Genomic DNA, 16,352 nt, shown 5'->3' on the forward strand with positions numbered 1-16,352 from the left:
ATCCCAAGACTAAGTAGTGAGGTGTTAGATACCAAAGCCTTTTTCCTTTTTTCTTCTTTTTGTTTTTTTGAGACAGGGTTTCTCTACTGGTGAAATTATTAAGGCCACTCCACGTAGTTAAAAGGGAGGTTTATTTTGTGGGGTAACTTACAAGTGAATGGATAGTTTACAGAATCTGGGAAAGGCGTGGTGCAGTCCGGCGGTGTTCTCTGGAGAACTCTACTCGGTCTACCTCCAGCGTCCAGGGTCCAGGAACTAAGAGAGCCCGTGCATCTGGAACCCGGGTCTTCAGCGTCCTCTCTCAGCCCTGCCTTGTAGGCATGACCATTACCGAAGCCTCAATGGGGGTTGGAACTTCCATCAAAGCTGGAATGGCTACCCACTACGTTTCTCTGTGTAGCTTTAGGGCCTGTCCTGGAACTAACTCTATAGACCAGGCTGGCCTCAAACTCACAGAGATCCACTTGCCTCTGCCTCCCGAGTGCTAGGATTAAATGCATGCGTCACCGCCGCCAGGCTTCAAAGCCTTTATCAATTTGCCAAGACTGCTACATTCCATTTGACAGAGGAAAAGGACTGCTAGGGAAGGCATGACTATAGGCATTCCTAACTCTGGCTGTTCTAGTAACTCACAGCAGGCAACCTGGTAGATGGCATGGCTGGAAGCAGACCATACAGAAGACACAGTCATGATACGGGGGAGGAGGACTGCCTCTAGGATTTCCTACAACAGAGATCAGCTAGCCAGAATATGACAAGTGCTTTCTTTCTGCTACTAAGAATTGAATTCAGGTCATTGTGCATACTAGGCCAGCATGATACCACTGACCCATATCCCCAGACACTTTTTTCCCCCTCAACTATTATTTTGAGATAGTCTCACTAAGTTGCCCAGCCTGGCTCTGAACTCATTCTGTAGTGCAGGCTATGAATTTGCAACCTGCCTGCCTCAACCTCCCAAGTAGCTCAAATTACAGGTCTCTATCACCAGGTATGGCTTTTCTCCTCTACCCTGAGGGCAGGTAACCCAGAGTTACCACGTTACAAACCTGTTCTCCCATGAAATGCCCTTGAGTTCTTCCAGGATACACTGTACACGTGGGGAAAGGTTATTCCACACCTTAACAGCCTGAGGTAGATGCCTATATTTCTCCAGCACCTGACAGCAAAGAGAGTCTATCAGAAGTGTGACTCTGCCAAGCAACCCACCCCAAATTCCTCCAGGATCCCTTCTCATAGTACCTGGGCACTGCCCTTAAGGAACAGTACAAAGCATGCAAGATGGACCCACAGCTCCTTTATTGGCCCAGCAACTACAAATGACTACATTTTCTCCTTCTCCCAGTCTCACCCCTCCAAACCCTCTGTGGCTCCCACTCAACAGATACTCTAATACAGGTGTCAAATGGGAGGATATGGTTTGAGATGAGCAGCGATTTGGGGGCCAAAGGGTAAGGAAGAAATGGAAGAAACAAATTATGGGAGCAAGAGAACTATTGAGACTCAGGTTCTTATCCTAGTTCTATTATGAACTGTGGATATAACCCTGACTCTGTCCCTTCCCTCATCCAAGCTTTCAATCTGTCTGTGAAAAAGGGAGAGTAAACGAACTGGTTTCTGAACCTTGCTATAAAAAGTGCACCTAAGTCTCCTCTGCTCTAGGGGAGCTCGTAAGCCCCACCTGCTGGTCATCTTGAGAATCACCGGGCTCTACACTGCAGCACATTGCCAGGTCTCAACAGCAGAGCAGATGGTCCATCAAACTTTTTCCCTTCCATCAGCTCACAGGATCATCTGATTAGACTCTGCTGGTCTCCTTCCTAGTTTCCACCCCCTCCATGAAATACCTTCACGCTTTGCCACTTTTCTTCCAAATTCTCTGAGAAGTTCCCTCATGCTTTGCAACTTTCAAATTCTTTCTCAAGATCTCTCTCTCTCAGGTAGCTGGCAAGAGGGAAGAAATGGCTGAGGCAGGTGACAGCAAGCCGCATCAAGGCCACTTACCTTAAACTGCTCCTCTTCATATGATACCAGCAGTTCTCGTGCTTTTTCTGAAAACAGAATGGAAGAAAGTAGGGAAGGAAGCCCAGTCTCCCATTCCCTCTGAGAATCTGAGCCTCTTGGACTTCATTTCTTGAGCTGTAAATCAAGAACTAAAATTCCTTCCCCACTTACTTCACATAACTCAAAAAAATGATACAGCAAATGCAATAACCATTACACCATGGAAACTATCCCAGTAAGACAGTTTGTAACAGTAATTTTTTTATGCTGGGACTCACTACAGCCCACAGAAAATGTTCTATCAGGGAAATAAGCAGTACTGATCCCAAGCTTGAGTGTTCTAGGCAGACGGGCCCCTCTCTGCCCACATGAATACCTACCATACAACTCCTTATGTCTTGGAGATGGTTCTGGGTGAGAAGCTGCCTCTGTAATGTCTTCATTGTTTGCATCATCCTCGACAGCCAACTCCTCATCTCTGTCATCATCCTGAGGCTCTGGTTGCTCTTCCACTACATCAACAATAATTTCATCTTCCTCTTCTTGTTGTTCTTCTGTCTCTATCTGGTCCTCTTCCAACTCCCAGGTCTCTTTCAGGGTATCCTCCAGTTGACGGCTCCAGTATGTCTTCTGGAGCCAACTCAGGACAAAGTTGCAACCTAGAAGAGGTGGGGTGGGGGATATGCCATAGGATCAACTATGGGTAAGTAACTATCAGGTCCCCAGCTCTCTGTGCCTCTACTCTCATTCTGTATGCATAAATGGGAACGTCTAAGGACGAGACATGACTCCAGGGTTACAATCTCAAATATCCACATTGAGCCTCTCTTGCTTTAGCCTGTTCTTTGCATTCTCCTGCTCACTAGTATCTTTCCTGGGGGGTGGGGGGAGGCTAATACTGGCCTTAGACATGGGTGCCAAATAAAGCAAGGGGTGGTAAATGGGAGAACTGAAATCTAGCTACACTGGCTACTTCCATGGCCTTAGCCAAGTCACTTTCCTTTTCTAGATCTCAGTTTCCTGATTACAAGGGGAGAGACGACATCAGGGATTTTTAACCAAGATGGAATGAATATAAAAAGAATGCCCGAGTTCATGACACTATGGTTTACACCTCTCAACACACCCCTTCACACTTCTAAACTACCTACACAGCAAAATTTAAGAGGAAAAAATACCCTACAATTAAAATATCAAAATGGACCAGAACACTGGGACTACAGAGATGGCTCATCAGCTAAGAGCAATTGCTGCACCTGCAGAGAACCCAGGTTCAGATCCCAGAGCACAGCCCAGAGCAGGGGGCTCACGACTGCCTGTAACCCTAGTTTCAAGGGCCCAGCAACCTCTCCTGGCCTCCACAGGTACCCACAGACAAACAGCAAACACACACTCATGTACATAAATAAAATAACTCTGAAATTTAAAAAGGAACAGAACAGTACACTGCCAAGCCATACTGAAACCTGAAACAATGTAATACTAATCCTGGTTTCATTTTTCATACTTTCATACATGGATTTTCCCATATGAAAATACTACATATAGTGATGACTAAGCTTGTGAAAGCCCTTTATACTGTAGCCAAAATGAGTCTACAATATATTTCACCCAAGTTCTGGTCCTGATACCAGATACAATCCTCCTCTCTGTCCCCCTTTCCCAAATGCCACCTAGCCCAGGCCCATGAGCTTAACTATGATAGGTATCACACTCATTGACACTCACCTCTGCGGCAGTCATTTATATGGGGCATTTTCTTGTGGGTCAGCTTGTGGCGAAGTTCAACAACCCAGTCTGGAATGTTCACCTGATTAGGGGTGGAGGATGAGTTTAGTTAGAAATGAGAAAATAATAAAGCTTGCAGAAACTCAGGGATGAATCACCCTGACGATCTACCCCCAGTGAAGATTCCAGTCTTACTGATAATCAAGATTAAAATGCAGGAATATATATATAATTTTACTGCTCATTGGAAGTAGTGTTAAAATAAAAGGCAACTACCTCCCTCCACCCATTCTCCTCCAAGAGATTTCTGTGAATGGGCATTAGTAATTACCTTCTCAGCCTCCCTTTACCCTTTCCTTCTTCTTAGGTACCTTTATCCTTCCTTGCCTCCCACAAGAGCTCCAGAAGTTTTGTCACGGTTAAGAACACACCCACCCTCACAGCCCCTACACAACTCACTCAAGCCACAAATACCTGGCATTTTCTCGCTGCTTGGCTGAGCTGTTTCTTTCCTTAGACTGCCAGCTCCTGGAGGGAGGGCAGGCATTTTGACTACTACTCTCTTTTGTGTCCCTACCCAGTGGTACAGTCAGGCTCCTCACTCTCACTGAGCCATTCCAACAAGCAGAGCTTGCCAAGCCCATTGAAATGCAAGTTATAAGAAACATGGGAGCACTCTACTTCTTTAAAGCTGGACATTCAATCATCAAGTCAAAACCTTTCTGGTAAGGACTTCAACAGCACAAGAAATAATCCTAAAATTCAACAAACGGGATTGCATGACACTTAAAAGTTTCTGCACATGAAAGAAAATAACTGAATCAAGAGAGCACAGCTTAGAAAATGGGAGAAAAAAAAAAGAAAAAAAGAAAAAAAAAAGAAAGAGAAAAAAAAAAAAACACAAATATTTGCCGGGCAGTGGTAGCACATGCCTTTAATCCCAGCACTTGGGAGGCAGAGCCAGGCGGATCTCTGTGAGTTCGAGGCCAGCCTGGGCTACCAAGTGAGTCCCAGGAAAGGCGCAAAGCTACACAGAGAAACCCTGTCTCGAAAAACCAAAAAAAAACCAAAAAAAAAAAAAAAAAAAAAAAAGAAAATGGGAGAAAATATTTACCAAGTATATATCATGTAGGCACATTAGTATCTATAAAGAATCCCCCCAAATTAAATATTAAACAAAACATTATCCAATCAATAAATGTACAAATATACAGTTCTCAAAGAAATGTGCATGGTCAATAAATATTTGAAATACTGTTTAACAGCCTTAGCTATTAAGGAAAAATAATTAAACTTTTTTAAGATTTGATCTCAACCCAGTCAGAATGGCTATCATTAGGAAAACAGGCAAGAATAAATGCTGGTAAGGATGTGGGAAAAAAGAGTACCCATATTCACTGCTGGCACGAGTGTAAACTGGCATGGCCACTATAGAATCAATATGGAGGTTCCTAAAAAACTAAAATTAAAATTATCATATTAAAAAAAATGAATTAAAAATTATCATATTAAAATTATCACCTATACCACTCCTGGGCACATACTACAGAAATACTTAACACTTACACGTTTACTGCTACTCTGATTCAAAATAGCTGCAATATATAATGAGCCCATATGTCTATCAACACAGACATGAAGACAACATGGGACATATACAGAATGAACTTTTTTTGTTTGTTTGTTTGTTTTTTTGTTTTTCGAGACAGGGTTTCTCTGAGATGTAGCTTTGTGCCTTTCCTGGATCTCACTCTGTAGACCAGGCTGGCCTCGAACTCACAAAGATCTGCCTGGCTCTGCCTCCCAAGTGCTGGGATTAAAGGCGTGTGCCACCACCACCCGGCCAAAATGAACTTTTATTCGGCTGAAAGGAAAAGTGAAAGTATGATATCTTCAGGAAAATAGATGGAATTGGAGGTCAGCATGTGAAACAAAGAAACTAAGGCAGACTCAGAAAGTCAATTAGTTCATCAATTTTCTCATATGCAGAATCTAGATTTAAATTGATGTATGTGTGTATGTGCTTAGGGCATGAATATAGAAAGCAGACTGTTGGGAAGGGAGAATGGATCTACTGACAGGGACAAGAGCATGTGAGGCTAATGGTGTGTGACATGCAAGCAAACAGAAGGCTTATTTGAGAGAAGAGGTGGAACAGGAGAGGAGAGCAGAGAGGGACAAATAATAAACAAAAGTATAATGATACATGCATGAGTGTTGTCATGTGTTAAAAACAACACAAAACTTGAAAGCTAAGGGTCTGAAGCTCCTACTGGGTCTACCTGGTAGTGATGAGATGAATCTGTTTGCATATGTTACCCCATGACCCATTTAAGAAGCCCTCCTAGAAGAAGAGACTGTGCAATGCCATTTTATCACACATACCTCCTGAGCCAGGTACTTGAGGGGGAGGTTAGCACATTTGGTCTTCCTCTCTGAGATAAGATTCACAAACCTGGGTTGGGAGAGAAGTAAGTGGCAGAGTACAAAAAACAAACAAACAAAAAAAATGGTTTTACTCAAAATTCCTTGTGAAGTTACTGGCATCTTACATTTCCACAATCTTTTTACTGACTGGCCTGTTCTTATGATTAGTGTCAGCCAGAGCAGGGACATTTCTACCCACTCCAACATTTACTGAGGAATATGCTATGTACTGAGACAATACAGATAAATAAGACACTGCTCTGGCCTTGACAAATTTGGTCTGGAATAATCATGACTTATTATGGTAGAACACAATATGCTATAGATGTCAGAACAAATGACTACATCAAAAGATATGGGGAGAACAGATAAATGACAGAAACAGCAGGTAAAGGGGAAGACATCAATAGAACTATATAAGGCTTTGAAACATAAAAAAAGCTCAGGGGTAACCCTCCCCCAACATGTATGAAATTGTCAGAACCACTATGATTCAGTTAAATCAAAAACTCCCAGCGTATGTCTTTTCTTCCACAATTCAGCAACCGTTCAGCTTTCAGAGGGGGAGAGAAAAGGAAAAAAGGTAGTTCAAGGAGCCCACTCCACCCCCATCTGTATATGTGGTGGTGGTGGTGGTGGGTATGATAAAATGGTTGGACAATTCACAATAAATTACAGCAATGAACCACTCCGAAATGTTTCTCTGAGCTGGGAACAATGGCAACTAGGGAGGCAAAGGCAAGAGGATCTCCATGGCGTAGGAAGCCCACCTCAATTACAAAGTGAGCTGCAGATCCATAGGGGCCACATAATGAAACCCTGTCAAAACAAAGTTCTTGGTGAGAAGTTAAGAGAAGTTAATAAGGCCAGGAGGTGGTGGTGCTCACCTTTAATCCCAGCATTCAGGAGGCAGAGCCAGGCAGATCTCTGTGAGTTCAGGGCTAGCCTGGTCTACAGATCGAGATCCAGGACAGGCACCAAAACTACACAGAGAAACTCTGTCTCAAAAAACCAAAAAAATAAAAAATAAATAAAAATTTTTAAAAAGAGAAGTTAATAGGGAAGGGAGAAAATCAGATTGTCAAAGCTGGATTGGATCTAAATACCCTAACATGTTCTGAATTTCATGTCCATTCACAGAGCTACATATATTCCAGAAAGGAGGGAAACATAGAAGAGAGAAAGCTTTCTGGAAAGGAGGAAAGGATTTTGTGGACAAGCACAGTCATGGCCAAGATAAACAATCACAGGTTGATTCACACACAAAGACCCACCCACGGGTTTTTGCTTCAGGTAGCACCTGAAGCCAAGTTTTTTTATCCATGTTTACCCACCTCCAGTTCCCAAAGCCCCCCCCCCCCAACTCTTACCCCATTCAGGTCTTACCTGACCAATGCCATGCCATAGAGCAGTCTAAGTTCATCAGTGCCCAAGCCACCAGTTACATCCATGAGCTTACATCGTACCAGGTCAGCAGTAGAAGCCACTGCCAGGGGCAGTTCGTTGCCTAACCTAAAGGGCCACAGTCCAGCACCATCATAAAAGTCCTTACATTGTTCCGCCCTCTACCACAGAATCTTGGTTGTTACATTACACTCCCATTACATATTAGAAAGTGCATGGAGATACAAAACACTGTGGGAAAGACAGGGTAAAGTCCCTGAGATCCAACAGAAATAAAAGAAGTGAGAAGCTGGCTGGGATACACCGTACATCTTAACTGCTACATTCATCAACAGTTGTGTGGACACAGTCCATTCTCTCCCCCCTCAAACTATTCAGCTAGAGAAACCCCAAATCTCGATACACTCCCCCACTTAAAACGAACTGAGCAGCTACCTCAATCCCGCGTCTAACCTAAAGAGTCACAGTCCGACAATCCCTAACTAGAATCAGAAAGCCACATGTAAACCTACTCTTTTAGTTCTGGCTCAGGTCCCCTCTATTTGGCAAGTAAAGCTTAGATCTCACAGATACAAAAACATTATTAGGCTGTACATCCTATTTTTCATCCTCCGGATGAGTACAAGAGCTTGGCTGCAACTTCACCCCCAGGCACTTGGGAGAGAGGCACCATAAGGCAATTTCAGGGAAGGCTATAGAAAATATGACTGTTAGGGACTTCAGCCAAGGAAGGAGTGAGGCATCACCAGCACCCAGGCAAGAGGGCTGACCCCGCCGCCGCCTTACCTGCTCCTCCACACTGTAATACGGTTCAGCGCGTACTGCTGCAATTTCTGATCATCACAGAACAGATAAACCGTCACTTGATCCCACTCAGCCCTGCTGAGCCAGGAGACCACGATACTCTCAGGACCCGGCGGCTCAGCCTGGTCCTCTTTGAAGGACTGCCCTTCCCACGCACGCCACACGCGGTCCATCCCCTGGGGACCAAGACCAGGTCTAGCCCTGGATTCCCACCAGAAATGAAGAAGGCCGTGTATCGCCCGCCTCCCCAACCTTCTCGTTAATGTGCGGCCCTCGCTTCAAACGGCGGACACCTCACCAGCCAATTGGAGAGCGCGACCCCGACGCAAGCCCGCCTCTCAGCGTGAGGGTAGCCAATTGGAACGTGGGACACGGGGCCCACGTGCAGAATTACGCCCTCATTCGCCGCCGGAAGTGTTCTTCTCACAAAGCATCCTTACCAGAACCTCAAGTGTTCAGCTTCTAGGTTCTGCTTGTCTTCTGTTCCTAACCGGAACCAGTGTGTCTGGGTTGCTAGGAGAAAAATAAATACTTTGCGCCCCTTGGCGGTCTACGGAGGAATTGTACTCGATTACTGTACTTCCTGGTAATATGCTTCAAGTTCTGATTTTTTTTTTTTTAAATCTCCATAAACAGTTCCTAATCCAATAGACTACTGTGGACACTGAAGAACAACTACAGAGAAAATAACATATATTTAGGTAAAATTGAGTAGAACAGAATCTGCTTTCTTGACAAGTACTGATACAGAGAAAATTGATACCAGCCTGTTTGGAGGAAGGAAAGAGAACAGTGTAAGAAGGTTCAGGGTCCGGCGGTGGTGGCGCACGCCTTTAACCCTAGCACTCAGGAGGCAGAGCCAGGTGGAACTCTGTTGAGTTCGTAGGCCAGCCTGGTCTACAGAGCGAGATCCAGGACAGGCACCAAAACTACACAGAGAAAACATGTCTCGAAAAAACCAAAAATTAAATTAAAGAAAGAAAGAAGATTCAGGACCAGAGAAAGATGGTACTTGGGGGGCGGGGAGCGAATATGAGCAAAGGACAACATTGTGCATGTGTGAAAATATGAAACCCGTTATTTTATATGTTAAATAAAAACATTATTAAGAAGTAAATTGGAATGTGCCTGTTGCATGGTGATTTGATTTGAGGCAAGATGAGTGGCATTAGAATTATCTCGAGAGTATAGATTCCACTATCAGTGTGACTTTGGGCAAGTCTCTGGCCCTTTCCTGAGCTGGCTTTTATTTTGTTACTTTGTTTATTTGTGTGATGAGGATTTTAGTCTGGACTCCAGTTATCTACCATTGCTTACAATTGTAGGAGTTTTAACTCTTGAGCATTCCCTGCTGTTGATTTCAGTATACACAAAGGTATAATTACTGTTCTTGCAAAATTCCTTATGATCCCTTGATGGCTTACTTCGATAATCTCAGCACCTGGGAAACTGAGGTGGGATTGCAGTGAGCACCAGCGTATGAGCACCAGGACAACCTGGACAACGTTGAGACTCTGCCACCGCAACCCCCCCCCCTGCCCCCCTAATATCAAACAAAAGAATTCCTTAGGATTTGGAGCTGTGAGGAAGGAAACAACATAATGAAGCCCTTCCAAGAGTTCACAGACTGGCTAAAATATACTTTGGGCCTCTGTCTTTCTCACAGAAGTTATTTTCCATTTTAGCACTTCAGAGAAAACAGGAGGTGCCTATCATATCATTGCTGTGATTGGCTCTCTTGTACTTTGCAGCAGTTCTTTCTCTGTATGAGCTTTTCCACAGCCAACTTCTCCTAAAATGTGCTTTGCCCATGGTTCTTTTACGCTTCTATGTCTTTTCTTGCCAAGAAAGCAGATTAGCGCTACCTGGAACATTCTCCTTTCTTCCCTGTTTCTGACAAACCACTATTCACCTTTGGTATTCAGGATGATTTGTCAAATCCTGTTTACCCACGAGTCTTATAGGAGTCGTGAGGAATAAAAAGGAAGGGCCTTGGAATTTGTTACCCTTGTGACCCTTGGCTATTCATTAGCTGGTGACTCTATTACATCCTTCTCTGAATCCCCACACACATTTTGTACACCGTCTATTGGAGGAAAAGACTAAAAAGAATCACCTCAAGTCAGGCTTTATGTAAAGTTCTTGATAACATTGAACTTTGTCTGAGCTTTGAATTCTAGTAAAGCAAGTAGAGTAGAGAAATTCCCCCACCTTTTTGTAAGGTTCCAAACTAGTTGGAAAGGACCACATTCCCTGTGAAAATTCTCTCAGATAATGCTCTTTCCCTTACTTCCTTTGACTCCCATACCACTCATGGATGGCTTTCATGTTTCCCTCCATCTACAAACCATCTGTTGTGTTGCCGTTTTTTAAGAATTCTTGCCGGGCGGTGGTGGCACACGCCTTTAATCCCAGCACTCAGGAGACAGAGGCAGGCAGATCTCTGTGAGTTTGAGACCAGCCTGGGCTACAGAGTGAGTTCCAGGAAAAAGGCGCAAAGCTATAGAGAGAAACCCTGTCTTGAAACCGCCCCCCCCCCAAAAAAAAGAATTCTCCCTGTGGCAATAGCCTGAATAAAATAATTTCTCTAATTGTCCTGTGAATTTTGTCGTTTTACTAAAGTTGGTCCTGTTTTCATTAATTTCCAAATGAGAAAGCTGAAGCTCAGTCTCATGGCCTCATCTGGCACTGTTGAGAAAAGAGGTAAATGAGGCTGAGAAGTGGCTCCATGATTAAGAGGGTACATTGTTCTGGCAGAGGACTGAAGTACAGGTGGTTCTTCCTCCAGAGACCTAACACCAATGGCATCACCTAGTACCTGCATTCATATGGATGTACCCCCCACACAAATACACATAATCTAAAACTTTTTAAAGAGTGAGGGAAATGTGTTTTCGTCAGTTATGTGTAACTCTAAGGCTAGGCTCCATTTACAATTCTCAGATACAGGGATGTGCCCTTCCTGCTTACACAACTACTTAAGACCATGAGAGCTATAACAGCAAGAGCTCCCAGTGTTTAACACACTCTATGCCCGCCACTTATGTTTAATATTTATTTACTGGCTGGTTCCTGAACAAAGGCATTGCTGTAGTGTTTCTCTGGCTCTCTTTTTGATAAGTATAAAGAACCCAAGCCTCCATTTGAAATATTTTTAAGATTTATTTTATGTGTATGAGTGTTTTGTTTGTATGTATGTCTGTGTACCAAGTGCATGCTGGTGATCGCTGCTGCCCCTGCCTCTGCCACTCAGCCTCTGCTTCTTAATCTCTGCCTCTACCAATGCATTTCTGCCTCTGTTTATTCCACTGCCTCCCGCCTCTCACCTCTGCATTTCTCCCTCTGCCTCTCTCTGCATCTGCCTCCGTATCTACCCCACCCCGTGTGCCGCTGTCTCTGTCTTTCCGCCCTGCCTCGGCCCCTCTGACTCTTTGACTCTGCATCTGTATTTCTGCCTCCCTCTCTGCCCCTCTGCCAGTGCTTCCCTGGCTCTACCCATCTGTTTCTCTGCCCCTCTGCCTCTCTACCTCTTCCACTTCACCCCCTGAACTCTGCCCCTCAGCCTCTATGTTTCTGCCTCTGTCCCTCTATATCTGTGCTCCTTTGCTCCTCTGCCTCTGGATTTCTGTCTCTCCCTCTAGCTCTCTGCTTCTCCCGCTCTGCCTCTGCCTGTCTGCATACGCCTCTTTGTGGGTCTGACTCTGCCCCTCTACCGCTTCACCTTCCCCGCCCACTTCCTCCCTTCACCTTCCCCGCCCACTTCCTCCCTTCACCTTCCCCGCCCACTTCCTCCCCTCTGCCATGCTGCCTCTGCCCCTCTGCCTCTATGCTCTTCTGTCATTCTGCCCCTCTGTGTCCAATCCTGCCCCTCTGCTCTTTTTCCCTCTGCCTCAGCCATCAGCCCTCTGCCTCTCTGTCCCTCTGCCCCATGGCCTTTCTTCTTCTGCATTTCTGCCTTGGCCTCTCTGCCCATCTGCCTCTGTGACCTCTGTTTCTGTCCCTCTGCTTCTACTGGCATGGACCAGCAGGTCTTCTTTCAGCTACAGGTTTCTCGGGGGGAAGGATCGGGAGATGAAGGTGATAAGAACGTTTGGGATGAGGAGGTCTTGCACGAGCTATGTCTTTTGCCAAACAAGTTTATTACAGCTTCTTACATACTTGTTTTCAGAGGGGGAGAGGTAGTCAAGGTCAGAAGAAAGTTAAATCAGACAACGACGACAAAGACAACACAGGATGCCTCAGCCACAGCTCCTTAGGACTGATAACCACAGGCCAGAGGGAAGAGTCAGATCCCCAGAAACTGCAACCTTGACTCCTTTGAGACTTTGGCCCTAGGCCCAGAAAGGACCCTGCCAAGTCTGCCCTTTTGTCCTTTCATCAGGACCTCTGAGAGAGTCTTGGATGGGCCTGGATCCCAACAGGTTACCACTCACTTTTTAATTTTTTTAAGGCCAGATGAGTTATTAATGTCTCAATGTTGAAGAGACCCTGATATTCCTTAAACAAACAAATGCCTCACAATATTGTCAAAAGAATCACTAACACAAGTAATCTGAGCATAATACTGAATGAATGTTGAAGGATATTAAAAGCATTAAATCCTTGTAGCTTGTATAATAAATCTTTGACCAACCGCAAAGGGGAATAGAATACAAGATGAACATGGAAGCCAGGTGGCAGTGGCACACGCTTTTAATCCCAGCACTCAGGAGACAGAGCCAGGCGGATCTCTGTGTGTTTGAGGCCAGCGTGATCTACAGAGCAAGATCCAGGACAGGCACAAAACTACACAGAGAAACCCTGTCTAAAAAAAAAAAAAGAAAAAAAAAAAAAGAAAAAAAAAAAAGATGAACATGGCCCAGATCAGGGTCAGTAACTAATTACTTGAAGGTTAATAAATCTAAACTAACATTCTCATGATGCCATATTCTATGCAAATGATTTTAACTCTATCCCATTTCCATTCATATTCATTATAGCTTAAAGAAGTAACACAGACATATCTAAAGCCAGAATGATGATGTAAAGTGATGTTGTATTGCTTGTACAGTATCTTCTAGATGCAATACCACAACTTTTAAGGCATTTAACTTAGCTTCTAGTGCTTTATGTATACATTCTTCTCCAGAGGTATTATAAGCAAGATGATTTGAAAAACGAGCAGTTTGCAGTTGTTGGGGAAAGGCCACTGTGAAACAGCTGTAGGTTGTATAGCAGTGACTAATGCTAAAATGCTAGATGAAATCTGACCTAAAAATTTGCACTTTCAAATAAAAGCTTGATGTCGTTCAAGGAGAACATGTTGTCCAAAATCACCAGACCATCTATATTTAAGATGCACAAGAACCTTAACAAAGGAAGGCTGCCAAAGCAAGAGAAGGCTCTTAGGAGCAGAGGAGGAGTTCACACAATTAGAGAGGAGACAACTGATACAGGTAATTTTGAACTGCCCCCAACTCTCCTAAATAGAGGGACTCCCAGTCAGTAACATATGTGAAGGGTTAACACAGGCAGTGAATCCAAACGTAAAATGCTGTCCATGCCATAGTTGTTTGTTTTCACCAAAAGTCCCATAAACAACCAGATTGTCCAGAGCTGTGGCTAACAGCCAAAGAACCGGCTGAACTTTTCCCTCTGGAGACATTATAACAGGACGTGGCCAATGAGGGGGTCCTAAGAAGTCATCTTCATCCAGACCAGGTGGGCGCTTCCAAGATAAGTCGACCAGCACCTCAGATCATCCATTCGGAGGCACAGAGTTCTTTAGAACTGTGGAGCATGCCACCCAAGAGGAAATTTGATTCTGAAACCAGGGCATGGGATTGTCCTTGCATACTGGGAAGCATCCATCCAGTGGGGTAACCTGTGGGTGACTAGAGACTGGAAACTCAAGTGGTGGATGAATTGATATGTTTAAAAAAAACTGCATACCCAAACTCTCTTGTGCCCCAAAGCCATAAGCTTTACGGGTCATCTGGGTGAGAGGGAAACATTCATAGAGACCCACCAATGACAAATAGGAATGGTGGGTGATACCCCAGAGTAGTTAAAGAGAGCAGTGCGAGGCACCACGTGAGAAACATCAGAACTGTCAAAAAAAAAAAACTGTATCATTAGTAAATACGCTAATTGGCGGATCCTCCCAAGTGACTGGGTGGGCCAGAGTGGGGTCAGGTACATAAGCCCAGTAGACCCCAGCACTGTCTGCTAGCGGGACGGAGAGTAATGCCAGAATTGCTACAAATAAGTGAGCAGGAATAACAGGCTGCCCTTTGTCCTTGACCACATGAATTCCTTCAGCACTCAAATGTTTAATGTGTCTCCAAGTCGGGAGCCGATCCCTCTGTGTAGAGGAAGGGACACCCTGGGCTCTTCTCTGCCTTCAAACACATCCTCATCTGTATCTTCAGCTTCTGGAGGCGGTGCTGCAGCCATCTCTTGTGTAACCTGGGGGTGTTTGATGAGACTCTTGGGAATCCAAGATGGATCATCAGCTTCCTGTAGGAAAACACAGCCACAACCTTTCCCCCACATTAGCATGGGATCGGGCCCACACCATTTCCCTGCAGCAAGATCTTCCCAGAGCCTGTTAACCCCTTAAATGTTCTGCAGCTATCAATACCTCGTGATCCAGTTTCAAAAAATTTAAAGAAAATAAAGTATAATTAAGATTAGTAGGAGAGTATATATGGATATATATATACATATATATATATCCCTTTTTATTTTTTAATTTTTTTGGGGGGGGTGAGACAGTGTTTCTCTGTGTAGTTTTGAGCCTGTCCTGGATCTCACTCTGAAGACCAAGGCTGGCCTCGAACTCACAGAGATCTGTCAGGGACAAGGATAGAATCTCTAGTTAGTGGAAAAATACAGACCCCCCATAAGACAGGGAACTAGATCATCTTACAGTCAGGTTGCCTAGCAACAGGACATTGAGGCAGAGCCCTTGACACTTTCACCCTGTAAACATCCTATGCAAATATCCTTAGCTTGCCCCACCTTATGCAGATGACAGCTTCTTGCTCCCCCTACCCTGCAGAAACTATATAAACCCTCTTGGAGAAAAATAAAGTTGCACCTTGATCAGAATCCAGACTTGGTGTGTTTCCTTGTATCTCCTGTCCCTATCATTCCGTCCTTAGGGTGGTCAAGAACCCGTTGAAGCCCTGCAGGCGGGGCAAACTGGCGCCCAACGTGGATGAAACCACCTCTTGAGGATTCGGAACGTCGTCTCCCGGAGGAAGACCAAGGCCTTGGTGAAGTTGTTGGATCCCCCTGAAATCGCCCGGTTCAGGACGCGATCCCGGAGGAGGGTGGAGACGACGCAGGTAAGAAAGTGACGAGCCATGGGACAGGCAACATCGTCACAGGATTTATTTATTTCTGGCCTAAATGAGCCCCTCAAGATACAAGGAACTAGGGTAAAGAAAAATGACCTTAAAGCCTTTGTTGATTATTGATATTCTTAGGGTCTATAAATATTCCCCTGACATACAAGAGCTTATTAATATAGGAGAAAAAATCTTCAAATAACCCCCCTCCCTATATTTCTCCGTCTTCCCATTTTTGCAGGCCTATTCTTGATGAGTTGGCTCACCCTGTCCCAGATCTTGGTTCACTGAGACGGGCCCTCCAGGCTCGCAGGGAACATGTTGAGCTTTTAAGGGAATTGAAAACTCTTGACAAAGAACTTAAAGATCTTGCCCTTGAAGTGGTGGCTCCCGGTCCGCTAAAACCATCTCAAAAATCTAGTAAATCGAAGAGTAAGCCTCAGCCTGTCCTGGCATTTCCTGTTACCAGGAGCCAGACCTCTGGCGACTCGTCCGAGGCGGCCGCCCAGAGCGGCCCCTCAGGGGGTTTGGAAGATCAAACTGAGGGGGAGGAGGAGGAGGAGGAAGAGCCATCACCAGAGGACCCCCCGCCAGGTCAGACTTATCACAAATTAAATTTCCGCCTAGTTGAAAAGCTGAAATCTGCCTGTG

The 16,352-nt window shown here is 44.7% G+C and overlaps 1 protein-coding gene and 1 pseudogene across 3 annotated transcripts in view; one reads left to right on the forward strand and one right to left on the reverse strand.

The window, feature by feature from the left end:
* Positions 1 to 8,828, reverse strand: part of Las1l (LAS1 like ribosome biogenesis factor) — a 29,089-nt gene extending 20,261 nt beyond the window's left edge. The window contains exons 1-7 of one of the 3 annotated variants that reach the window (XM_059250171.1): positions 8,350 to 8,828; positions 7,546 to 7,671; positions 6,118 to 6,187; positions 3,733 to 3,814; positions 2,385 to 2,663; positions 2,005 to 2,051; positions 1,050 to 1,159 (exon numbers count right to left, since the gene is read on the reverse strand). In XM_059250171.1, the coding sequence (XP_059106154.1) occupies positions 1,050 to 1,159; positions 2,005 to 2,051; positions 2,385 to 2,663; positions 3,733 to 3,814; positions 6,118 to 6,187; positions 7,546 to 7,671; positions 8,350 to 8,540 (905 nt within the window). In that variant the 5' untranslated portion in view covers positions 8,541 to 8,828. The remainder of the gene's footprint in view (positions 1 to 1,049; positions 1,160 to 2,004; positions 2,052 to 2,384; positions 2,664 to 3,732; positions 3,815 to 6,117; positions 6,188 to 7,545; positions 7,672 to 8,349) is intronic. The other 2 variants (XM_059250172.1, XM_059250173.1) reach the window with 2 other exon arrangements.
* Positions 8,630 to 16,352, forward strand: part of LOC131900033 (eukaryotic translation initiation factor 4B-like) — a 36,947-nt pseudogene continuing 29,224 nt past the window's right edge.

Source organism: Peromyscus eremicus, chromosome X, assembly GCF_949786415.1.
Source record: "Peromyscus eremicus chromosome X, PerEre_H2_v1, whole genome shotgun sequence".
Taxonomy (NCBI): Eukaryota; Metazoa; Chordata; class Mammalia; order Rodentia; family Cricetidae; genus Peromyscus; species Peromyscus eremicus.